This window comes from Moschus berezovskii, chromosome 14 (assembly GCF_049115385.1).
Source record: "Moschus berezovskii isolate FMDL1 chromosome 14, NW_MosBer_1.0, whole genome shotgun sequence".
Classification (NCBI taxonomy): domain Eukaryota; kingdom Metazoa; phylum Chordata; class Mammalia; order Artiodactyla; family Moschidae; genus Moschus; species Moschus berezovskii.
Window position 1 is genome coordinate 54351609 of NC_142473.1, and position 27252 is coordinate 54378860.

The 27252-nt window shown below is 41.5% G+C and overlaps 1 protein-coding gene across 1 annotated transcript; it reads left to right on the forward strand.

Moving 5' to 3' along the window:
• The first annotated feature begins 17078 nt into the window (after window positions 1-17078).
• LOC129554003 (olfactory receptor 52P1-like) lies at window positions 17079-18026 on the forward strand. Its single transcript, XM_055422663.2, has one exon. The coding sequence runs from the start codon at window positions 17079-17081 to the stop codon at window positions 18024-18026; it is 948 nt and encodes a 315-aa protein (XP_055278638.2).
• Window positions 18027-27252: the final 9226 nt, after the last annotated feature.

Sequence of the window (27252 nt, forward strand, 5' to 3'; positions counted from 1 at the left end):
CAGACTTTGAAAGCTTCCTAACTGACCTCTGTGGTCTGTATCGTGGGCACTCTATTATCCATTCTCCATACTTCAGCTGAAGAGACTATTAAAAGACAAATTTATATTATGCCAGGCTTTGCTAAGATCTTCTTTGAATTACTAGTATCACCATACTAACAATGGAATCCACATTCCTCACCCTGGCTTACAGGTTCCTGCAGGGTCTAGTCCCTGCTTATTTTTCAGCCTCATCCCTTTCCACGTCTCCCTTCTCCATTATGCTTCTGTCATACAGTTTCTGCCAGATCTTTCTCAATAACGTGCCCCAGGACCCTTCCCCTGAATACTCTCATGCTGCTCATCTCCTCTTTCTGCCCTTTTTGTCTTCCTGAAGTTACATCATCAATTGCTTGTGTCACTAGAAAGCTCTCCCTATAGTTTTCCACCACCAGTCTATCTACCGTGGTGTGACAGACCTCCTGAAAACCACTGGAGATCTCACGACTACAAGAAAAATTTAAAACTACTCAACATGGATAGAAACTTGGTCTTGCCTATATTATTAGCCTCACTTCTTAACCTTCCTCTATATAGTCATCCTAGGTTCAGCCACACTGGAGTATCTGCCACTACCTGAAACAGTCATGCTTTCAGTTCCAACTATTTATCTGGAATACTTTCCTCTGCCTATTTCCACACCTGGCCAAGATCCTGGCACCTTCTTGATGAAGCCTTTCGGACTCCTCCAGGTAGATTTTCTCAGTGTTTTGAAGGAAGATTTATTAATGAGCTGAATTAAATAACACGGGGAGAGTATGATCTGTGTTGCTAATGCACCCATTTGTCCATTCACTGGACTGTGAGTGCTTTTAGTAAAAGGATTGTGCTTTCTTCATTTCTGTATTCACAGACTCTATTGAACCTGTTTGGTGCTCAGTGGGTAGTTTTTAACTAAATGCATGAAGGACTCCTTTCCTGGAGAATCTTCCTCCTCTCTGCTGCTGGATAATATACCATCTGATGCCAAGTGAGTTTTACTGGCTATCTCTTAAGTGCCTCCAAAGATGGAAATTCTCTAAAACCTTTCATCAGCTTTGGCTAACTAGGTCAGAATAAGAAGTGGTTTGGTTCTTTTTTTCTTTTTAAATTAGAAATGTCTCCGCATCTAATGTACATCTACATTTTCTCTAAGACAGCACTGGGACCAACAGCATGGAAGCCCCATGACACTGGGGCTGTGTTTTTATATTATATCCGTGTAGAGAAACGTGCTAATAATTCATGAATGAATGAAAGAATATCCTCTTCTCCATGGTGTCACCTTTATCCTAAGTGAATGTGCTTCTCCAGTTCCAAACAGGTCTATCTTCCTCCCTGAGGGCCTGCTTCCTAGGAACTCCATCACAGGCCCTCCAGGTTCTTTGCCCACACAACTTCAGTCTTATTGATTGACTAGTCTTATTGAAAATGCCTAATAATCCACCATCTTCCCTCTTTCTGATTCAACAAAAATATACCTCTAATGTCATTCACAATCCAACTCTGCTTATCTGGTTTCTTCTCTTTCCAACCACCCTTCCACCCACTTGGCAGGAGTGTTCTGTCAAGTCCTTGAGTGTCATTGTCTTGTTTCTTGCCTCCACAGTCAAAATATGAGCAAATGATAGCCTGTGTCATTTATTTCAATGTCTCCCTCAAAAGCGTATGTGGCTCCATATCTAGAGAGCTTTCAGTCAGTGCAGTAAACTGTTAGGTAGTCTACATTTTTAATCTTAGAGCATCTCAGAATGATGTGTTTGGGAAACAGAGTCCCCAGGTGATCATGGAGGAAATAAGGGGCAAATAAAGGAATCACTTTCACATCTTCTAGCTTTTATGCCGAGTCAATCTATAGGACCACACTAAAAAGAGTTCTCATTGATGCTGAACATTTAATAAGCAAGTGTAACTGATCTGTCCCTTCCATCTCCTTATTTTTGATCTCTCCTTTTTTCTCTAGACTACTTCAGCAGCTGTGAATGAGGTGGGGCCAGACCGAGGCAGGAGGAGAGCAAGTAGGACTCACAGGAAGGAGGTACTAACCTGGTCTGGGTTATGTAGCTAAGATCTGCACGAGGTGGTCCCTAACACACAACACAGGAGCACAGGCCTTGGAGGCAGAGGAGGGTTTCTTCTAATAATAATGGGATGGCAGGACCTGAGGCTTGTAGAAGATCAAGTATAGGGGGAGGGGTGAGAGACGTTCACCTCTTAGACAAGGACAGACATACAAGGATGAGGATGAAAGAAGATGAGAAGTCATGACCTCAAGTCAGGAGATGAGGTCATGCCACAGGAAAGGTAAATTTTCTGTCTGAGCATGAGAGTCCATGAGAGATGGATCTGCCCTGTGATCCCTAGGCTCACGTCCCTGATTTAACCTGTTCTTCTCAAACATGAAGCACTCACTCTTCTATTGGCTCTTTACTCAAACTTTTCCCTCTAGTGATTACTATATAGTCAGGTTTCTGCTGTAATACCAGTAATTCTGGTTTTCTCTGCCAGCCCCAACTCACTTGGCCTCTTTATTAGACCTGTGTCCCCAGGCCTCTGCTCCAGTCCTCTGGGAGCCAGCTGATCCCAGCAGAAGTCCCCCTCCCAGGACTCTCACGCCAGTGGTGCAACTCCTTTACCATGCCCTGTGATCTCCTGCCCTCCATCCACCATCCACCACAGGTCATGTGCTCTCACCCCTCAACATGAGGATTGATTCAATATCTGGAGGCTTTAGGACAAATGGTACCATTTTCCTCTGTTAGTGAGGGAAGGGTGGGAAAGAGAGTTATAAAGAGGTCTGGCTAATCTTCATGATTAGTTACTCTATTCCCAAAAGAAAAAGAAAACAACAGGCCCTGTCCCTGAGGTACACCAAAAGGGACCCAAGATGGACCTGGTGTCTTCTCTGGGGTGACTCTGGGGACATTCTGTCCCTGTCTCCAGTCCTCTGGGGTCCCTCCCTTGGCTCCCCTCAAATCCTATTACATCAGGCACATCTCCCTGGAGGCAGCGCATCCTCGGGTCTCAGTGACCACTGTGCCTCTCTCCACCCTCACCCTCCTTCCTGCAGGGCCTGCTGAGAACACAGCTTCCCCTGAATATGCAAACAGCTGCCTGATGTGTGTGCTTTCTGAGTGTGACTTATATAAGTAGGATTCAGCCACAACTAGGTCAAGGTTTGTTATTCATTTTGTGTTTGACTTAATCTGGTGTTTTGATTTTATGCTGTAGTGTGGATAGAACTGTGAGCTAAGGTTATGAGTGAGAAATTAGGTTTGAGTCCCAGTCTGTGACTTTGATGAGGCTATTAACCTCTCTGCTCCTTGGATTGTCTCTTTATCTATCATGTGGAGACCTTCATCCCAGTCCTGCCCACCTCTCATGATTTAGGGAGGATCCAATGTATCACTGGAGAATAACTATCAATGTCATTATTATCACTTAATTAACCATTAATAACAACACTAAAGGGGACACTTTCCTACTGTGACTGTTCACAGCATCCGCTATTCTGCCATGATCCTAGAGGGGAAGCTGGTTTTCCCAATGGCAAGCTCTGTCTTTTAACCTGAACTCACTCTATGAACCATCCCAACAGCTTCTACTGAGCCATCCCGACATCTCCTACTGTATCCTGCAGGCCACCCCTATCTTCCCACAAAGATATCAGGATCCTGCTCAGATGTCCTAACGTTTATCCCAAAGGGAAAAGAACTCACCTCTGTCTCCTGGAGTCTTCAGAACACACTGGGTTGAGGCAGATCTTCTACACAGAGCCTGTGTCAGTAGAGTCTGAGTTAGGCTGAGGAGACAAAGTCTATCTGGAGGTTTCCATGATCCACACTTAAGGTTCACATGCTGATGTTGGGAGCAGTCTGGAAGATACCCAGGTTGAGTCAGGAAAAGATCATGGTAATTCCATGTTTACTTTTTAAAGGAACTACCATGCCATTTTCTACAGTGGCTGTACCATTTTGTAATCCCACCAACAATGGGCAGGGTTCCAATTTTAGCACTTACACTGACACTTGTTATTATCTGTTTTTTTATAATAGTCATCCTAACAGATATAAAATGGTAGCCCATTATGTTATGATTTGCTTTTCCCCAACCAGTCCATTCTAAAGGAGATCATTCCTGGGTGTTCACTGGAAGGACTGATGCTAAAGCTGAAACTCCAATACTTTGGCCACCTCATGTGAAGAGTTGAGTCAGACACAACTGAAAGACTGAACTGAACTGAACTGAATGATTAGTGAGGTTGAGTATCTTGTGCTTATTGGCCATTTAGATTCAAATCTTTTGCCCATTGTGAATTGCATTATTTTTCTAGATATTGTATATGCTTTGCATACAAATTGCATATGTTTTCTAGATCTTAATCTCTTATCAGCAAATGATTTTCAAATGCTTTCCCCATACTATAAGTTACATTTTCATTCTCTTAATAGTGTCCTTTGATGAACAAAAGTTTTTTATTTTCGTGATGTTCAGTTTATTTATCTGTTTTTCTTTTGGTGCCTGCACTTTAGATTTTGCAATGATTTCTTGGCTATAACACCCCATGTCATGAAGCTTTTCATCTATCTTTTTTCTGAATTTTATAATTTCAGATCTTCTGTTTAGGTCTTCGGGCCATTTGAGTTAACTTTTGTATATGGTATAAGAGAATATATTTATTTTGCATGTGGATATCTAGTTTTTCCAGTGCAGTTTATTGAAGCATCAATAATCAGTCTTTCCATTTTTAATTGAAGTATAATTAATAACTTAGAATTGTATATATTTAAGGTCTACAGCTTGATGTTTTGGTGTACACCTACATTGTGAAATAGTTACCACAATCAGGTTGAGTAATATATCTATTATCATTTTCTTTTTTTCTTTTTCTTTTTCCCGTCAAGATACCACTTAAGATGTGTCATCTTAGCAGATGTCAAGTTTATGACACAGTGTTGTTAACTATCAATAATTCTTAAACACCATCTTACTCAATTCTCTGGGGACATCAAACACTCCCTACTTCCTGGTTTCCTAAATAACACTCTCCGAAGTTTTTCTCCCTATCTTATTATGTCTTCTTCTGAGTATCCTTTAGTGTCTAGTTCATCTCTTCCTAGTCACTTATGGTGGAGTCTCTTCTCTAGCTGTACTCACTCTTTAGGTGATTTACTCATTTCTCATGGCTCTAACTATCTACTCTGTGATGAATCCCAAATGTCAATCTTCAACTCAGATATCTTTCCTGAACTTCAAATTGGTAAATATAACTTGTTAACCTGATATCCGGAGAAGGGAAAGGCTACCCACTCCAGCATTCAGCCTAGAAAATTCCAAGGACTACAGTCCATGGGGTCACAAAGAGTCGGACACGAATGAGTGACTTTCTCTCACCTGATATCTATGCTTGAATATCTAATATTAACATATATTTCCAAGCTCACACATCCAAAACAGAACTCTGATTAGGTTCCTTTCTTCCTCCACCCTTATTCAGTTCAGTTCAGTTCAGTCGCTCAGTCGTGTCCGACTCTTTGCGACCCCATGAATCACAGCACGCCAGGCCTCTCTGTCCATCACCAACTCCCGGAGTTCACTCAAACTCATGTCCATCGAGTCGGTGATGCCATCCAGCCATCTCATTCTCTGTCGTCCCCGTCTCCTCCCACCCCCAATCCCTCCCAGCATCAGACTCTTTTCCAGTGAGTCAACTCTTCACATGAGGTGACCAAAGTATTGCAGTTTCAGCTTTAGCATCAGTCCTTCCAATGAACACCCAGGATTGATCTCCTTTAGAATGGACTGGTTGGATCTTCTTGCAGTCCAAGGGACTCTCAAGAGTCTTCTCCAGCACCACAGTTCAAAAACTCCACCTTTATAACCTACTTTAATCTCAGTATTTCCCATTGCACTAAAACCCTTCTAATTCACCCAATTCCTCAGGCTGGAAGTCTACAACCTAAAGTTCATCCTATTCTCATAACCATGCATCTAGTCCATCCATTAATAAATCCTATCTGCTTCATCTTCAAAGCATATTCCAAACATAATCACTTTTCATTGCCTCTAGAATTAATCCTCTGACTCAAGCCATCATTTCGCTCTTTGAGTATAACAATAACTTTCAAATTAGCTTCTCTCTTATATATTTGTCCCCCTATATATAGAATTCAAGGTAGAACTTTTGAAACTTAAGTCACAGCATAACATAATCCTTTTCAAAGTCATCCAGTATCTTTCCACCTCATTTCAAATGAATTCTAGTTTTCATTATGGCTTACCCCCTATTATCTGGTCTCTGGCTACCCTTCCCAATTCCTACCTTCTCCTCTTAATCACTTCACTCCAGCAACTGTCCTGATGCTGTCCCTCAGATTCACCAGTCACATTTCAGACCTCAAGACCTGTCCATCTGCTGGTCCCTCTGCCTGGCACACTTGTCCTTCATATAGCTGCATGTCTTGTTCACATGTCTCATCAAGATCTCTACTTAAATGTCACCTCTGCAGAAAGGCCAACTATGACCAATCTATCCAAAATTGTGCTCCCTGTCATTTTCTATCTTCTTATCCCATTATTTTCTTCTTAACACTTATCAGTACCTATTGGTGTCATGTATTATTTTTTAAAAAATAAAAAGTCTCTCCATAGACATAAAGAACAAACATATAGATACCAAGGGAGTAAGGGGTGGAGGTGGGATAAATTAGGAGATTGGGATTGACATCTATACTCTGTTGATACTGTATATAAAATACACAACTGAGAACCTACTGTAGAGCTCAGGGAACTCTACCTAATGTTCTCTGGTGACCTAGTGTTAGTCGCTCAGTCATGTCCAACTCTTTGCGACCCCACGGACTGTAGCCCATCAGGCTCCAGTGTCCGTGAAATTCTCCAGGCAAAAATACTGGAGTGGGTTGCCATTTCTTTCTCAGAAATGGTGAGCTAAATGGGAAGGAAATCCAAAAAAGAGGCGATATGCATAGCTGATTTACTTCGCTGTACAACAGAAACTAACACAACTAACACAACATTGCACAGCAACTATACCCCAATAAAAATTTAATTTAAAATTAGATTAAAAAACAAAGCAAACACTAAATAAAGTCTCTCTTACTAACCTAGAAGTTCCAAGAGAACAAGGATTTTGTCTTCTTTGTTCACTACTATATTCCTAATACTTAGAAAAATGCTGACACATAGTCAGTTCAGTTCAGTTCAGTTGCTCAGTCGTGTCCGACTCTCTGCGACCCCATGAATCACAGCATGCCAGGCCTCCCTGTCCATCACCAACTCCCGGAGTTCATTCAAACCCATGTCCACAGAGTCGGTGATGCCATCCAGCCATCTCATTCTCTGTCGTCCCCTTCTCCTCCCGCCCCCAACCTTTCCCAGCATCAGAGTCTTTTCCAGTGAGTCAACTCGTCGCATGAGGTGGCCAAAGTATTGCAGTTTCAGCTTTAGCATCAGTCCTTCCAATGAACACCCAGGATCGATCTCCCCTAGAATGGACTGGTTGGATCTCCTTGCGGTACAAGGGACTCTCAAGAGTCTTCTCCAACACCACAGTTCAAAAGCATCAATTCTTCAGCGATCAGCTTTCTTCACAGTCCAACTCTCACATCCATACATGACCACGGGAAAAACCATAGCCTTGACTAGACGGACCTTTGTTGGCAAAGTAATGTCTCTGCTTTTTAATATATTATCAAGGTTGGTCATAACTTTCCTTCCAAGGAGTAAGCGTCTTTTAATTTCATGGCTGCAATCAGCATAGTAGGTGCTTAATATTCTGTACAACAAATATCCTTAGTTGAATAAAGGTCTGCCCAATGATATCTCAAGTTAACAATGAGTGGCCATGCCTATCCCTGAGGCACATCAAGATAAGGGAGATCCTAAGCATAGCTCTGAGCACTGTGATACTGGAATAAAATCTAAGAGTCAGCTCATGAATCTGCTATTGTCACTTATTCTTTTTATTAGAATCAAATGTGTCTCTGGAAGAACTAAATGAGAGAATAGCCAAAACTGAGGATCTCAGAAACTTAATTCTTGAAGTATGAGGCTCCTATGAGCTCCTCTGGGAATCTATATGTGAGAACAAAGCCTACATCACCTTTTTCTCTGTCATCTGGGCCATGCCATCTCCCACTACTTCATCCCTCCACCATCTGCATTCAAAGCTACTTAAAGTGGGATTCTTTTCAGTTCTTTATATCTCCAAGACAAGGTCAGATACATAATAAGTAAAGAACATACATTTGTTGACTTACTGGTTGTCTAAAATAAGTTTCATGTCTGCCTGGCCTACATTTGATTGGAATATCACTGGACAAGCTGTTCATTCAACAGCTTTCTCTCCAAATCTAAAATCACACGGTCTCATTTTAAGCACTATCAGAGAAAAAGATGGATTCACCATGGTATTTGACTTCACAAAACCCATTATGTAGGAAGATGACTGAAAAAGAATAATGTAGAAATAGTAACAATAATCTATTAAGAACTTATTATGACCCAGGCACTGTGTTAAACATCTTACATGTAATATGACAACTCTTCCCATATTTATAGAGGCTAAGAAGTGGTTATTTAATTTATCTAAGGTAACACTAGGCCATTCAGGTATGACCTAAATGAAATCCCTTATGATTATACAGTGGAAGGGACAGATAGATTCAAGAGATTAGATCTGATAGACAGAGTGCCTGAAGAACTATGAAGGAGGTTCATAATAGTGTACAAGGGGCAGTGATCAAAGACATCTCCAAGAAAAAGAAATGCAAAAAGGCAAAACGGTTGTCTGAGGAGGCCTTACCAATAGTTGAGAAAAGAAGGGAAGCGAAAGGCAAAGGAGAAAAGGAAAGCTACACCCATCCGAATGCCAGAGTTCCAAAGAATAGCAAAGCGAGGGTGGGATGATTTGGGAGAATGGCATTGAAGCATGTATATTATCATATGTGAAACGAATTGCCAGTCCAGGTTCGATGCATGATACAGGATGCTCAGGGCTGGTTTACTGGGATGAACCAGAGGGATGGGATGGGGAGGGAGGTGGGAGGGGGGTTCAAGATGGGAAACACATGTACACCCAGGGCAGATTCATGTCAATGTATGGCTAAACCAATACAATAATGTAAAGTATTTAGCCTCCAATAAAAATGAATAAATTTAAAAAAAGAAAGAACACCTTCCTCAGTGATCAATGAAAAGAAATAGAGGAAAACAATAGAATGGGAAAGACTAGAGGTCTCTTCAAGAAAATTGGAGATACCAGGGGAACATTTCATGCAAAGATGGGCACAATAAAGGACAAAAATGGTATGGACCTAACAGAAGCAGAAGATATTAAGAAGAGGTGGCAAGAATATACAAAAGAACTATACAAAAAAGGTCTTAATGAACCAGATAACCATGATGGTGTGATCACTCACCTAGAGCCAGATATCTTGGAATGCAAAGTCAAGTTGGCCTTAGGAAGTATCACTACAAACAAAGCTAGTGGAAGTGACTAAATTCCAGTTGAGCTATTTCAAATCCTAAAAGATGATGCTGTAAAAGTTCTGCACACAGTATGTCAGCAATTTTGGAAAACTGAGCAGTGGCCACAAGACTGGAAAAGGTTGGTTTTCATTCCAATCCCAAAGAAAGGCAATGATAAAGAATGTTCAAGTTACCACACAATTGCACTCATTTCACATGCTAGAAAAATAATGTTCAAAATTCACCAAGCTAGACTTCAACAATATGTGAAGCAAGAACTTCCAGATGTTCAAACTGGATTTAGAAAAGGCAGAGGAACTGGAGATCAAATTGTCAACATCCACTGGATCATAGAAAAAGAAGAAAATTCCAGAAAAACATCTATGTCTGCTTCATTGACTAGGCTAAAAGTCTTTGACTGTGTGGATCACGACAAACTGTGGAAAATTCTTAAAGATATGGTAATACCAGACCACCTCACCTGCTTCCTGAGAAACCTGTTTGCAGGTCAAGAAGCAACAGTGAGAACCAGACATGGAACAATGGACTGGTTCCAAATTGGAAAAGGAGTATGCCAAGGCTGTATATTGTCAGCCTGCTTATTTAACTCATATGCAGAGTACATGATGCAAAATACAAGGCTGGATGAAGCACAAACTGGAATCAAGACTGCCAGGAGAAATATCAATAACCTCAGATATGCAGATGATACCACCATTATGGGAGAAAGCAAAGAGGAACTAAAGAACCTCTTGATGATGGTTAAATAAGAGAGTAAAAAGCTGGCTTAAAAGTCAACATCCAGAAAACTAAGATCATGGCATCTGATCCTATCACTTCATGGCAAATAGATGGGGAAACAATGGAAACAGTGAGAGACTTTATTTGGAGGGGCTCCAAAATCATTGTGGATGGTGACTGTAGCGATAAAATTAAAATATGCTTGTTCCTTGGAAGAAAAGCTATGACAAACTTAGACAGCATATTAAAAAGCAGAGAGATTACTTTGCCAACAAAAGTCTGTCTCGTCAAAGCTATGGTTTTTGCAGTTAGTCATGTATGGATGTGAGTGTTGATCCATAAAGAAGGCTGAGCACTGAAGAATTTATGCTTTTTTTTTTTAATTAATTTTTTTTTTTTATTGGAGGCAAATTACTTTACATTAATATATTGGTTGGTTTTGCCATACATTGACACGAATCTGCCCCAGGTGTACATGTGTTCCCTTTCTTGAACCCCCCTCCCACCTCCCTCTTCCCCATATCCTCCCTCCAGGTCATCCCCGTGCACCAGCCGCAAGCATCCTGCATCATGCGTCGAACCTGGACTGGAGATTCATTTCACATATGATAATATACATGCTACAATGCCATTCTTTCAAATCATCCCACCTTCACTCTCTCCCAAAGAGTCCCAAAGACTGTTCTATATACCTATGTCTCTTTTGCTGTCTCGTATACAGGGTTAAGGTTACCATCCTTCTAAATTCCACATATATGCGTTAGTATGCTGTATTGATGTTTTTCTTTCAGGCTGACTTCACTCTGTATCAGTTCAGTTCAGTTCAGTCGCTCAGTCGTGTACGACTCTCCACGACCCCATGAATCACAGCACGCCAGGCCTCCCTGTCCATCACCAACTCCCGGAGTTCACTCAAACTCATGTCCACAGAGTCGGTGATGCCATCCAGCCATCTCATTCTCCATCGTCCCCTTCTCCTCCCGCCCCCAACCTTTCCCAGCATCAGAGTCTTTTCCAGTGAGTCAACTCGTCGCATGAGGTGGCCAAAGTATTGCAGTTTCAGCTTTAGCATCAGTCCTTCCAATGAACACCCAGGATTGATCTCCTTTAGAATGGACTGGTTGGATCTCCTTGCAGTATAAGGGACTCTCAAGAGTCTTCTCCAACACCACAGTTCAAAAGCATCGATTCTTCGGCGATCAGCCTTCTTCACAGTCCAACTCTCACATCCATACATGACCACAGGAAAAACCATTGCCTTGACTAGACAGACCTTTGTTGGCAAAGTAGTGTCTCTGCTTTTTAATATACTATCAAAGTTGATCATAACTTTCCTTCCAAGGAGTAAGCGTCTTTTAATTTCATGGCTGCAGTCAGCATCTGCAGTGATTTTGGAGCCCCCCAAAAATAAAGTCTGACACTGTTTCCACTGTTTTTCCATCTATTTCCCATGAAGTGATGGGACCAGATGCCATGATCTTTGTTTTCTGAATGTTGAGCTTCAAGGCAACGTTTTCACTCTCCTCTTTCACTTTCATCAAGAGGCTTTTGAGTTCCTCTTCACTTTCTGCCATAAGGGTAGTGTCATCTGCATATCTGAGGTTATTCATATTTCTCCCAGCAATCTTGATTCCAGCTTGTGCTTCTTCCAGCCCAGCGTTCCTCATGATGTACTCTGCATATAAGTTAAACAAGCAAGGTGACAATATACAACCTTGACGTACACCTTTTCCTATTTGGAACCAGTCTGTTGTTCCATGTCCAGTTCTAACTGTTGCTTCCTGACCTGCATATAGGTTTCTCAAGAGGCAGGTCAGGTGGTCTGGGATTCCCATCTCTTTCAGAACGTTCCACAGTTTATTGTGATCGACACAGTCAAAGAAAGGGAATGCCAAAGAATGCTCAAACTACCGCATAATTGCACTCATCTCACACGCTAGTAAAGTCATGCTCAAAATTCTCCAAGCTAGGCTTCAGCAGTATGTAAACCGTGAACTCCCAGATGTTCAAGCAGGTTTTAGAAAAGGCAGAGGCACCAGAGATCAAATTGCCAACATCCGCTGGATCATGGAGAAAGCAAGAGAGTTTCAGAAAAACATCTATTTCTGCTTCATTGACTATGCCAAAGCCTTTGACTGTGTCGATCACTCTGTATAATAGGCTCCAATTTCATCCACCTCATTAGAACTGACTCAAATGCATTTTTTTTGATGGTGGGAATGCAAACTAGTACAGCCACTATGGAGAACAGTGTGGAGATTCCTCAAAAAACTGGAAATAGAACTGCCATATGATCCAGCAATCGCACTCCTGGGCGTACACACCAAGGAAACCAGAATTGAAAAAAACACATGTACTCCAATGTTCATTGCAGCACTGTTTATAATAGCGAGGACATGGAAGCAACCTAGAATGTCCATCTGCAGATGAATGGATAAGAAAGCTTTGGTACATATACACAATGGAGTATTTTTCAGCCATCAAAAAGAATTGATGCTTTTGAACTATGGTGTTGGAGAAGACTTTTTGAGAGTCCCTTGGACTGCAAGCAAATCAAACCAATCAATTCTAAAGGAAATCAATCCCGAATATTCATTGAAGAGACTGATGTTGAAATATTGATGCTGAAGCTCCAATACTTTGACGAGCTGATGTGAAGAGTTGACACATTGGAAAAGACCTGATGCTGGAAAAGATTAAAGGCAGGAAGAGAAGGGGACGGCAGAGGATGAGATGGTTGGATGGCATCACCGACTCAATGGATATGAGTTTGAGCAAACTCTGGGAGACAGCGGAGGACAGGGAAGCCTGGAGTGCTGCAGTCCATGAAGTTGCAAAGAGTTGGACACAACTGAGCAACTGAACAACAAGGTAACACGAAAGAGATTTAAAGTAGACAGCATCACACAAGCAACATTTGATAAGATATTGTGTGGACACCCATTGTGGTTCTGAGGATCAGAGACGATTCACAAAAATAGAAACTTTGATTTGGGCTTCAGTGGTTTCCAGGAAATGCTCATTATACCTTATCTGTCATGTTTTACACACGTCGTTTTCTCTCCCTCCTGTACCCCTTTCTCCAAGCCCACCTTGTACTTCTAAACCCAAAATCCTTGACCCTAATTCCCTGCTAATGAGTCTCTGTGTCTTTTTTATGTCTATACATATCTTATTTAATTAATTAACTTTTATATGTCCTCCCATTCTCCAAACCAGGGTAAGACCTCCTTAAGTACAGGGGCATACTCTCAACTCTGTGCCCTAACATCTTGCATAGTTCTTTGCATATAACAGATTCTCAACCAGTGATCACCGAATTTGATAAAATAATAAAAACTTTTTATTGAGAGTTTGGCACAAACCAAACAAAATGTTCTATGCCCTGAATATATCATCTCATTTAATATTCATCGCCTCCTCATTTTATAAAGAAATTATATTCAGAGAAGTAGCTTGCTCCACCCACCCCACCCCCAAAAGAAAAAACACTGATAAACAAATTGGATTTGGAACAGATGGAAGAGACCAGATGGGAAAACAACATTAGTTTATATATATATATATATATTCATCTCTTAAAATGCATTCCTGTGCCAATAATCTTTAGGATTACTTGTGCTTGAGGGTCTCTCCACCTACCCCCCTCCTACCCACATTGAACTTGCAGGGTAGATCTTTGGTGTCCTATCCTTCCCTCCTACTCCATCAAAGCCTACATTTCCTAACTTCAATTTTCTGGCTATTTGCAGCATCCCAGAGATCTTTTTAGTGACTTCATCCCCAGGGAATTTTTCACTCTCAGCTAAGGCCCTAATAACAAGATAAATACTCCAGCTCTTTTGCTCCTCACATTCCAAGCCCTGCAGGACCTGAGGCTCCATTACCACTCCCCAGCCCAGACCCGGTAAGCCTGTGTGCTCATTCCTACAACAGGCAGAGTACTCAGCAGTTCAAAGACCAGAGAGCTACTGAGATAATTTTCTCCTGAGGTATTCTCCACTTCAGACAAAAAGGCATTAGGAACGCATCACACCTTTTGATCATCGCTCTATGCCATGTGGTCTTATTGCTCTTCAGATACATGTCTCCCATAATGACTCCTCATGGTAGTCCCTGACATAGGAATCATCCCCTCCAGGTCACAGATGAGAAAGCAGGTGGCGAGAGGTTTGTGCCGACTGAGATCACACAGCTTGGCAGAGAACTTTCAGGTGCTTATGAGCACCTCTAGTGACAGGAACTTGCTCTTTTCCTTGTAAAACAGCCTTGTTCCTATATTTTAGCTTCTATTCTTGTATATTTTCAAGTAAAGGCTTTCTCATCCCAAATACGAAGATAATTAGGGATAAAGAGAGGTGAGGGGCATTTTGTTTTGTTGAGTCCCCATTTGCACAGTGGGGAAAATGAAGTTGGAATATTTTTTGTTAAGCACAATAAATGCTCAGATTCCAGGAAAGAGGTCAAGGTGAAGGTGAGGGCTTTAGGATCCTCACTTTCTGGCCCTCTCACTAATATTTGAGTTAGATCCCATGAAAACCAGGAGGGGAAGATTGCAGAACTTTGGGAAATGATGAAAGGCAGGAAGTGGGTTACATCACCAGCATTCAGATGAGCTCTTGCTGCTTTAGTAAACAGTAAAAGTGGCACACTTTCGAGTGGCAGTTTTGGAACCGAGGAAACTTGATTCAATTATTAAAAGACTGAGTGGGGGAAGGAAAACATGGAAAGGAAAGAAAACAAGATTGCTCCACTTGAACCTGGATTATTCAACTCTCAATTGCTTCCACACCAAAAGAAAAAGTGAAGCAAGCACACTCCAAAAACAAAGTCTTACCTAGCTATATGGACCTGGTTCTTCTGAATACAGTCTTGCACGTGTGCTTTGCACAACATATACAGACACACACAATCACTCACTCAGCCAAACACATAGTATTCCCATTCATAGCATGGAACAATTTACATATACCTTTTCATGAAATCCCCCACCGAGATATTTCTCTGTCCCTGACCCTTCAGCCACCACCCAAATTAAATCCCTTCGAGACCTGCTTGGGTCCAAGATGGATGTGAAAACTTGGGGAAGATAGCACAGAAGAGAAAGTAGGGAATACATGGAGGAAAGGAGGAGGAAGCAGAAGGAGACGGGGTGATTCAATATCACAGTAACAGCCACAGTTGGCACAGGTATAGAAAATCAGGCATCCTAGATCAGGGTTCCTTCCCCCAGATCACACTGGAAGACCTCGCCCTTTCTCTTCTTACCACTTTGTCTCTGGGTTTGGACAGCTGGTGCAAGGGATTACAAGGAATATTGCCATTTAAGGTTAGGGATACACATGGGCTATCTCCAGAGGATCCAATCAGTTTCACATTCTCTGTCCCAACTAGCAATCAGAACATAGTCACATCCTGTTATCTTAGAAACCAGGGTACGACAGGCAGCTTTGTGTCTCTCCATTCTTTTCTACTCTCTCCTCTGTCCATCTCTGGTTCTTATTCTCAGTCTTCTCTCCTTTTCATCCGTATCTCCTCTCCATCTAGTGTCTCTCCTTCTTGAATTTTTAAATTTAACCTTCCCTCTTTCTCAGATTCTCAACTACTGGCTGGCTAGTGGCTAAGAGAGAAATGAGAAGGCACATGTAGGAGATAGAGGATCGGGGGATACAGTGAGTGAGAGTAGTGGACAGAGATGGGGAGGAGATATGTAGGAGGTCAGCACTATCATTAGACCAACCTTAGTCTCTCTATCTGCTTACAGTGAACGAGTCTATTATTCTAGTGATTAAAATTCACTTCTTGTCCCCTTTTTTTCCCCATGTAATTTTGATTTTTATGAGAGACTATACTTTGTCTGCAATTGTCTCTCAGTAACTATATCAGATCACCCATTATGGCCAAATCACCTGACATCTACCGTTGACAAATTCTGCATGATTTCACCTGTTTTCTAGCAGCATCCATACAGGACACCTAAGGCAAGGCACAGGATCCCAGTCCTAACATTACTCAGGCAGTGCTGTGGCTGTAATAGTGTACAAGAGACCCAGCCCCTCAACATGTGTTTCACTGAGCCTGATCCGAACCCAGATTTTTTTTTAATTTTTTAAAAAAATTTTGGTGGTGCCACACAGCACGTGGGATCTTAGTTCCCTGATCAGAGATCAGACCTGTACCTCCTACATTGGGAGCATGTAGTCTTAACCACTGGGCTGCCGGGGAAGTCCCCTCAACTCAGATTTTGAGCCTTATCTGTGAGTAATCATAGGCTCGATGGATGGAAAAATCCATCCAGGATTTCCTTACTTTCCCTTCTCTTCCCTTCAGTCCTGATCTTCCCATCTTGAAAAGTAACCACATCTGATTCATTTGACCATGACATTACCCTTATATTGTCACCCAGGCAGATGACTCAGAGAAAGTAGATGGATATAGGCAGAGTACAGGCAGAAGATGATTCACAGGTAGGAAAAGAAAGAAAGTTGTAAGAGTTTCTAGCTGCTCATCTTCACCATGAGGGTTCTGCACCCATTCCACTCACCCTTCACCCTCTAAGATAGACGGTATCAAATCAGACATAAGAGGAAAGGGCTCCTTTGAATGAATCCTGATCATGATAACTTCACCTCTTGCCTTGCATCATTTCCCAGCACTCTATAATCTTCTCACACTGGATATTTTTCATGATATCTAGCTCAAACATTTCCTGCTGCCATTTCTGTTTCTGCCACAGCATAATGGTGCATCCCAAATGCTTCATCTCTCAGCACTTCCTAGAGTTCAAGTCAAGACAATAATTTCTCTACCCACCCTACCTTGACTTAGCCATGAAATTCACAAACAACAGCCAGCAGAATCCAACCTCCTTCCTGCTCATGGGAATTCCTGGCCTGGAGGCCTCCCACTTTTGGATTGCATTTCCATTCTGCTCCATGTACACCCTGGCAGTACTCGGCAACACAGCAGTTCTACTGGTGGTGTACTCGGAGGCTGAGCTGCACCAGCCCATGTACCTGTTCCTATGCATGCTGTCCATCATCGATCTGGTGCTCTGCACCTCCACTGTGCCCAAGCTCCTTGCACTCTTTTGGGCAAATGCTGCTGAGATCACCTTTGGGGCCTGTGCCACCCAAATGTTCTTCATCCATGGCTTCTCAGCTGTAGAATCTGGCATCTTGCTAGCAATGGCCTTTGACCGCTACTTGGCCATCTGCCGGCCCCTACATTATGGGTCATTGCTGCCCCTAGAGGCTGTGGGCAAGTTGGGGGCTGCTGCTGTGTTTCGTGGCTTGGGACTCATGACCCCACTCACCTGCTTACTGGCAAGACTGAGCTACTGTGGCCGAGTGGTGGCCCACTCCTACTGTGAGCACATGGCTGTGGTGAAGCTGGCATGTGGGGGCACACAGCCAAACAACATCTATGGCATCACTGCTGCCACATTGGTGGTGGGCACTGACTCCATCTGCATTGCTATATCCTATGCACTCATCCTCCGGGCTGTGCTAGGCCTCTCCTCCAAGGAGGCAAGGGCTAAGACCTTTGGCACTTGCGGCTCCCACCTGGGCGTCATCCTTCTGTTCTATACACCGGGACTTTTCTCGTTCTACACTCAGCGCTTTGGCTGGCATGTGCCCCGGCACATCCACATCCTCCTGGCTGACCTCTACCTTGTCATGCCACCCATGCTCAATCCCCTCATCTACGGCATGAAGACCAAGCAGATCCGGGACGGGGCCCTCCGACTGCTGAAGCGGGGTGTTGTCCAGTCATAAAGTCTTCAACCCCACCCAGAAACCATATCCTATTCTTCCCTTAGCCTTTGGGCAATGTCTAAGAGATCAGTGGCTCCCAGCATGATGGAGAGACAGAAACCCACATTCAAAGGTATCCTTCCTTTGATAAGGAGGCACAGCACAGGTGAGATGGGAGAAGAACCATCAGGGGTTTCCCACTTGTGATGTGGATGTGGTTACAATGCCCTAGGAGCCTCTGTGCAATGGGAAACATGGTTATCAAGCAGAAGATGGCCTCCCAGGGAATCCCACTCTGCTGTTCTGACATGGTTCCTGCCTTCCAGAAGACCTTGATAAAGTGAGAAAGATATGACTAGAGGTCTGACAAGGGGAAATAGCATTCATCCATAGTCAGGTGTTCCTACTCTGATGGAGATACGTGGATTCCTCCCTCAGTTCAGTTCAGTTCAGTCGCTCAGTTGTGTCCGACTCTTTGCGACCCCATGAATCACAGCACGCCGGGCCTCCCTGTCCATCACCAACTCCCGGAGTTCACTCAAACCCATGTCCACAGAGTCGGTGATGCCATCCAGCCATCTCATGCTCTGTCGTCCCCGTCTCCTCCCACCCCCAATCCTTCCCAGCATCAGAGTCTTTTCCAGTGAGTCAACTCGTTGCATGAGGTGGCCAAAGTATTGCAGTTTCAGCTTTAGCATCAGTCCTTCCAATGAGCGGTAAATCTGATGGGAGGAACACACAGAATTTAGAGGGACAGAAAGACACAGAGGCAGAGCAGTCGGCAGTGGGCCAAAGGGACAACAACAACAACAAATAAGAATCAAGGGCAAACCGTCCGTTGAACAGAGGACTAAGCAACAATATTACTGCCAATCTAGGAAGGTTCTCTGGAAGATGAGAGCATTTATTTTTTCACTGAGCATGCTATAAGCCAAATATTTTGCTAAAATCTAGGGGTATGGCCTTGATTAGGTCAAAAGTCCTCTCACGATGACTGCTCTCTATTAGAGGAAACATACCTGTGAGGAGAAAACAGCTAAACCAAATAACACTAATATGATTATGATTATTACCCAGAGGGATGAAGTAATGACACCTAACTTAATCAGGGGAAATGAGTTCTCTGGGCCCAACTCATCTCTGCATGGATAGGAAAGGCCCTGCCAGATGTAAGGTGTGGGAACAACGTCTCGGGTCAGATAATGTCAAGTCTGAACAACCTTAGTCTTTCTTTCTGTTCCCTGGGAGTAGCCCCATGGAGCTGTCACTAAATTGCAAATGTTTAAGGAGGAGATCACACATCTTGTTTGGAAAGGCAATCCAATGGGACCTCCTGAGCAGGTTTACAAAAATGAAAGTGATGGCTGCAACTAGAAGGCCCCTTAGGGTCCAAAGTTCTCAGGGGCTCTGGTTCTGCCTCCCTGCTCAGAATCAAGATGCAGATTGATAATATGCCCCAGTGAAGCATATTAATAAGCTAGGAAAGAATTTACACAGGAAAGCTTCTCTAGCAGGCTCAGAGTGACCTACGTCCCCAGAACTATATCCAGAAGCAGCAACAGATTAGCTCAACACTGCAGTACACCAAGAGGATGTGCATCAAGTTACTGTAGTCTCAGAACCATCTGATGGGAACATAGGATTAACAACGCACTCTTTATGGAATCAGAGGTAGAAGGTTAGGAAGGCAGTAACTTATCCAAGGAGCAAGTAAATATTACAGCCAGAAATCAAACTCAGATCTTTCTAATTCCAAATCCCTTGCTCTTTACTCTTCACCAGGTGGGTTCTTATAAATCTAGGCCCAATGACCAAGAATCTAATAAGGCTTAATCTAGGAGTGAGGGGATAATTCTTTCTCTAAATCACTAACATTTCTGAGAACATGAAACATGCCAAACACTATTCCAGAGGCTTTGAGATGTAATGGTGATTCAGTAAGATAAAATCTCTGACAACTTGATTATGAGACCTCAACAAAATCCCCCTCTATAGTCCCAGCAACTTTCATGTTACCATAATTCTTCTTTCACTCCAGGGCTCAGCACACATGAAATTGATAGTTTTAAAAGAATTGATGCTTTTGAACTGTGGTGCTGGAGAAGACTCTTGAGAGTCCCTTGGACTGCAAGGAGATCCAACCAGTCCATTCTAGAGGAAATCAATCCTGGGTGTTCATTGGAAGGATTTATGCTAAAGCTGAAACTCTAATACTTTGGCCACCTCATGAGAAGTGTTGACTCACTGGAAAAGACTCTGTTGCTGGGAGGGATTGGGGGTGGGAGGAGACGGGGACGACAGAGAATGAGATGGCTGGATGGCATCACCGACTCGAAGGACATGAGTTTGAGTGAGCTCCAGGAGTTGGTGATGGACAGGGAGGCCTGGTGTACTGTGATTCATGGGGTCGCAAAGAGTAGGACACGACTGAGCAACCGAACTGAACTGAACTGAACAGTCAAGTAAGTTTGCCAGACAGAGACCTCAAACTAACCAATAATTTCTAATCTCCAGAATATTTCATTCAAACTATGAGGGAAGTCAAGAGAATCAACTCCATCCTATTTGGGACTACACTGGTTATGGTTAGATTTATTTTTCCCCAAACCATTCTTTTTTTTTATGAGGTATAATTTACCTAGTCTACGGCCATACCAACCTGAATGCGCCCGATCTCGTCTGATCTCGGAAGCTAAGCAGGGTCAGGCCTGGTTAGTACTTGGATGGGAGACCACCTGGGAATATTTACCCAAATGAAGTAAACATATTAAGTGTATAGTCTGATGATTTCTGACAAATGGATAACCATCAGGATAATCATCACCGTAAACAAGATACAGAATATTTTCATAACCCAGGAAAGGTCCTTTGTGCTCCTTCCAGGCCATACCCCTGCTTCCGCATTGAGATTACCTTGGATTAAACTGGCATAGTATGTATTCTTGGCTCAGCATTATGTTTTTGAGATTCATTTGTGTTATTGTGAATTCTTTCTTACTGCTAAGAAGTATTCCATTGTCTGAATATACCAAAGTTTATCTATTTGTTTTTAGATATCAGGTTATATCCTATTTTTGGCTATGATGAATAAAGCTGCTATGAATATTTCTTAACCTAGGAGAGGAAATTCTAGGTTATATGGGAGGGGCAAAATAACAGTTTGGAATTAAGAGATACAAACTATGATGTACAAAATAAATAAGCAACAAGAATATACTATAGAGCACAAGGAGATATAGTGATTATTTTGTAATAATTTTCAATGGAGTACAGTCTATGAAAATACTGAATTACTATATTGTACACCAGAAGTTAATATACTATACTATACGTCAATAAAAACAAAGGTTGGTGTATGGTTAATAAAACCCGCCAAATGGTTTTCCAAAGTAATTATATCATTTTACACTCTCACCAGCCATGTGTGACAGTTCCTAGCTGCTCCACATCCTAGTCAACTCTTGATTCTGTCATTCTTTTTGTAAATTTTATCCATTCTAGTACATGTATGGTATGTACTAGAAAGTTATGGTTTTAATTTGCATTTTTCTGGTGCCTAATGATGTTGAGCAACTTTTTGTACGTTTACTGTTCATGTATACACCTTCTGTGACATGTTTGTTAAAATCTTTTGTCCATTTTAATCAAATTTTTTGCTTGTTATTGATTTGTACCAGCTATTTATGTATTCTGAATACAAGTTGTCTTACATGCACAGTAAAAATATTTTTTCCAATTTTGTGTCTTGGCATTTGATTTTCTTACTGGTTTGTTTTGATGAAAAAACAATTTTATTTGTGATAAAGTCAAAATAATCAATTTTTATTCTCTGTTTTATAGATTTAGCTTTTAATTTTAGATCTGTCTTCCAACACAAATAATAATTGTGTATGATGTGAAGTAGAAATCGAGATTTATTTTTTTACATATGGATATCCCGCTGTTCCAGCATTATTTGTCTAAAAGGCATTTTTTGCAAATTGAATTTCCTAGGCAACTTTATCAAAAATCAGGCAGCTCTTTATATGTGGATGTATTTCTAGATTTTTTTCTTTGATTATTTTTAAGGCCCTGAAAAGAGCATTTGGGTTAAGTAGAAAGATATTTAGTTGGAGCTAGTGAACTTGTTGATGGCCTTGGTGCCCTTGAACATGGTGTTCTTGGCCAGTTCCCCAGGCAGCAGCGGGCGCATGGCCACCTGGATCTCCCTAGAAGTAATTATTGAACCCTTATTGTAATGGGCCAAGAGCAATGCCTCCCTGCGATACTGTCAAAGATATCAGTGACAAAAGAGTTCATGATGCTCATGGCTTTCAATGAGATACTGTTGTATGGATGACTTTTTGCAGCACTTTGCAGATGTAAATCAAATAGCCCTCTTTCAGCATCTCCAGTGCTTTTTCCCTTCCTTTTTCAGAGTTTTCGTTACAGCTTTCTAGAATCCTTTCTTGAAAGATAGTTCCAGCATGGTTAGTGTTTGCTCTATAAAACTGCAACTCTAGAGTTACAGCTCTGGTAGTTCCAATCCACACCAAGTAAGCGAAGACCTCCATAATTTTTTTTTTACGGAATCAAATATATCAAGAACGTCAATACTATGCGTGCATGCATGCTAAGTCGCTTCAGTCGTGTCCAACTCTGTGTGACCCCATGGACAGCAGCCCACCAGGCTCCTCTGTCTACAGGATTCTCCAGGCAAGAATACTGGAGTGGGTTGCCATTTCCTTCTCCATCAATACTATACTGCTTTATTAATGATAACTTTATAATGAGTCTCAAGATGAAGTAGTCATCCAACACTGTACTTCTGCACTGGTTCTTATTATTCTATGTCCTTTGCATTCCTATATTTTAGAATTCATGTTTTAATTTCTGTAAAGACTATTGCTATGGTTTTAATTTTATGAATCTTATTTCTTTCTCTGATCTTAATGTCCTGATTAGGACCTCCAACACAATGTTCAATAGAATTAGTAAGGCAAGCATCCTTGCCTTGTCTCTAATCTCAGGAAGCATTCAATCTTTCATCATTAAGTATCATGTTAACTATAGACTTTTTATAGTGTACCCTTTACCAATTGTTGAAAGTTTTTACCCAAATGGTATTGAATTTAGTAAATTAACTTTTCTTTATATAATTAGGTAATCATTTAGTTTTTCCCCTTCATTCTGTTAATGGGGCATACTATATTGACTTCTCTTTAAATGTCACACTACCTTGCATTCCTGGAATACACCTCACTTGGTCATGATGTATTATCATATTTGTATATTACTAGAGCTAATATTCTGATAAGAATATTCTATCAACATTCATAATAGATATTTATCTTATAATTTTCTTTCTTATAATTTCCTTATCAGGTTTTTATATCGGGTTTTGCTTGCCTCATAAAAATATTAGAAAGTATTCCTTACTGCTTTATTTTTGGAAAATATAATATTTATTTTATTTATTCCTAAAATATTTGATAGAATTCAACAGGAAATATCTGGATCTGACATTTCTTTTCTTTGTTTTGTTATTTTACATTAATTTTTCATAAATATAGGTATATTTAGATTTTCTACTTTCACAAGCTCTCCAATTTTCCCTAAATTAACAAAATAATATAATTGTCAAAATAATATACTAATATATTACAAAATTGTTTATAACTTCCTCTTATTCTCTCAGTTCTGTAGGACCTACCACTTCTTTTATTTCTGATATAGGTTATTTGTGTGAGTTGGCCCTGTTCTATCATGCCAGTGGGGGTCGGGGGGAAGGGAGAGAAATGTATCAATTTTATTAATTTCTAGGACCAATTTGTAGATTTGTTGATTTTTCTTTATTGTTTGCTTTTTCTTTCATTGATTTTTGCTCTTTTTTATTTCCATTCTTCTGTGGAAAACAGGTAACAGGTGACACCAAAGAGAGCACCTCCAGATGGACAGCTCCTGTGAAGGGGTACTTAGGCGCTCCTCTCCCAGCAAAAGTATTCCAGTCCAGCCAGCATTACACTGCAGCTCAGAAATGGATCTGGGGGCTTCTCCTCCAACAACGGGAGCAGACTCTGCCCCCACAGGGCTGTCACAACCACAGAGCAAAGAGGAGGCCCCATCCAACCTCCAGAGCAGTCTCTTGTCAACACAACACCAACTGGAACCCCTATTAAGTGGATAATGACCAGCACACACTGAGGAAAGATATGGCAGACAACCATACTAAAAACATCCCTCATAACAAAAGCATTAGGCTCACACAGGCTACACAGGGACACTCTCATATAAAAACAGCCCTTCAAGACCACAGTAGATAATTGTTTCTCCCAAATTCATAGTCAGAGAAATAAAACTAAAATGAAGAGGAACCACTCCCAACTAAAAGAATAAGTGACATTCCCTGAAAGAACAATGAAACAGATCTCTCCAGTCTACCAGATTCTGAGTTCAAAAAGGAGATGATTAAAATACTGAAGGAATTAAGAAAGACTTTTGATAGAAATGTGGATCACTGTAACAAGGAAATAGAAACTATAAAGAGGGGCCAATTAGAAGGTTCATTTGCCAAGACAAAAGTCAAGTTAAAAGCAATAAATAACAAACTAAATAATGCAGAAGAATGAGTAAGTGATCCGAAAGACAGAATATGGAAATCATCCAATAAGAAGAGCAGACAGAAAAGCAAATGAAAGCAATATATGAGCTCTATGGCACAATATAAACAGACGATATACTCATAATAGGAATCCCAAGAGAAGAAAGAAAAAAGGAGGATTGAAAATGTATCCGAAAAAATTATAGCTGAAAAATTCCCCAAACTAATGAAGGAAACAGATATATAAGTACAGGAAAGACAGAGGGTCCCAAATAAGATGAACCCAAACAAACCTACACCAAGACATATTATAATTAAAATGGCAGAAGTGAAAGATAAAGATAAAGGCAGCAAGAGAAAAAGACTTAATTCAACTAATTTCTCATGTCACCTCATACGGGTCAGAGTGGCTACCATCAAAAAATCTACAAATGATAAATGCTGGAGAAGGTATGGAGAAAAGGGGACACTTCTATACTGCTGGTGGCATGTAAATTGATGCAGTGACAATAGAGAATATTATGAATGTTTCTTAACAAACTATAGATGCAGTTGCCATATAATCCAACAATTCCATCCATGGGCATACATCCAGAAAAAAGTCTAATTCAATAAGATACATGCTGCTGCTGCTGCTGCTAAGTCACTTCAGTCGTGTCCGACTCTGTGTGACCCCATAGACGGCAGCCCACAAGGCTCCCCCATCCCTGGGATTCTCCAGGCAAGAACACTGGAGTGGGTTGACATTTCCTTCTCCAATGTGTGAAAGTGAAAAGTGAAAGTGAAGTCGCTCAGTCATGTCTGACTGGTAGCGACCCCATGGACTGCAGCCTACCAGGCTCCTCCGTCCATGGGATTTTCTAGGCAAGAGTACTGGAGTGGCTTGCTGCCGGGAGCCAGCGAGGGGAATCCTACCCGTGGCAAAGGTCAACTGGGGAAGAGGCCTGACGGGCAAAGGCTAATCAGGACTCGAGGAGCCCCCTGGACTTACCTGAGCATCTACCCCAAAGAAAACCGGAATCTGACTGCTTTACTATCTTACGCCTCTTACCAAGTCCTCTAATACTTACCGGGGCTTCCCCCAACCACCTTTCTCTGAAAACATTAATTCAGAACTGTAGTTTAAAAGTTCTCCTCGGCTTAATAGGAGTGTTCCGACCCAAGCCCCTCTGATAGCTTTCTAACTTGCATGACAAGTTTGTCCGGGCTCTTACAACTATGAGTGTGACTGTTTATAGCCTCCCAGCCATGCAAGGACAGAAAGCCTAATATTCTAATATACAGAAATCTGTTGAAGAAGTTAAAATCATTAGAGTAGTACTAAAAAAGATTTCATTGTTGAATCAATGCTTGCTGCAAAGTTTCCTCTATCTATTGTATCCTTGGAAATATATTAATCACATATAGAGAATATAAGTAGTAACCTTTGATTTAATCACATCAGATCTTAAGTTAATAAGTTCCTTTCTTGCAGCTCACTACACCGGTGCCTTATAGGAATGTAACTTTGTTATGCACCTAACTTTAGGAAAGTCACCTTAAAAAAAAGGGTCTTTTACTTGCTAACTAACCTATTGTCAGGAGAAGAGGGCCATAAACTGTTAGCAGGCCCCCTGGCCAGAAGATGATGTAAACCATCTAAAAACTTTTATCACACAAAAATAAGCCCTGATCCTGATAAGGGTCAAGACTGCTGACCCCACGCGATTTTGGTGTGAATCTATACCTCCCTTTCTCTGTTTCTTATGCGCATAACTTAGGGTATAAAAGCAGCACTGGAAAATAAAGTTTTGGGCCTTGCTCACTGAAGTTTGGTCTCCCCGTGTCGTTCTTTCTCTCTTTCCATCCTTTTCTCTATTCTCCTTTTTCTGGTTGAGATCCTTGGAGCGCTGGGCCCTCTGAGTTTACTTATCTGCCTGGGCTTCTAAGACTCACTCGAGGGGGTGCCCTGGTGGGGTGCCTCCGGCGATTCGAGAGGGCGCCTGCGGCCTACGTAAACAGAGCAAACCCCATGCTGGGGTTTTATTGGTTTCCAGCGTAAACCAAGGAATCATCAGCCCCTGTCTCTCTCTCTCTCTCTCTCTCTCTCTCTCTCTAACGCCGACGCCGTTCATCCCGAGGATACCCTGGGTCATATCGGGGCTGGACCCCGATAGCTTGCCATTACCTTCTCCGAAGATACATGCACCATAATGTTTATAGCAGCACTATTTAAAATAGCCAAGATATGGAAGCAACCTAAATGTTCATCAACATATGAATGGATAAAGATGTGGTAGACACACACAACACACATACATAGGAATACTTTTCAGCCATTAAAAGTAATGAAATAATGCCATTTGCAGCAACATGAATGGACCTAGTGATTATCATACTAATGAGGTAATTCAGATGAAGAAAAATAACATATGATATAACTTATATGTTGAATGTAAAAATGTGATACAAATGAATTTATTTATAAAACAGAAAGAGATTCAAAGACATAGTAAACAAACACGGTTACCAAAGGGGGATGGGGTGGAGGGATAAATTCAGAGGATAAAGTATGAGTTTCAAACTAGATAAACAACAAGGTCCTACTATACAGCATACAGAACTATATTCAATACCTTTAATAAATTCCACTGGAAAAGAATATTAAATAAAATGTATGTGTATACA

What these genes read in the sequence shown, in the direction of transcription:
- LOC129554003 (XM_055422663.2), top strand. Translation starts at nt 17,079, where the DNA reads ATGAAATTCACAAACAACAGCCAGCAGAATCCAACCTCCTTCCTGCTC.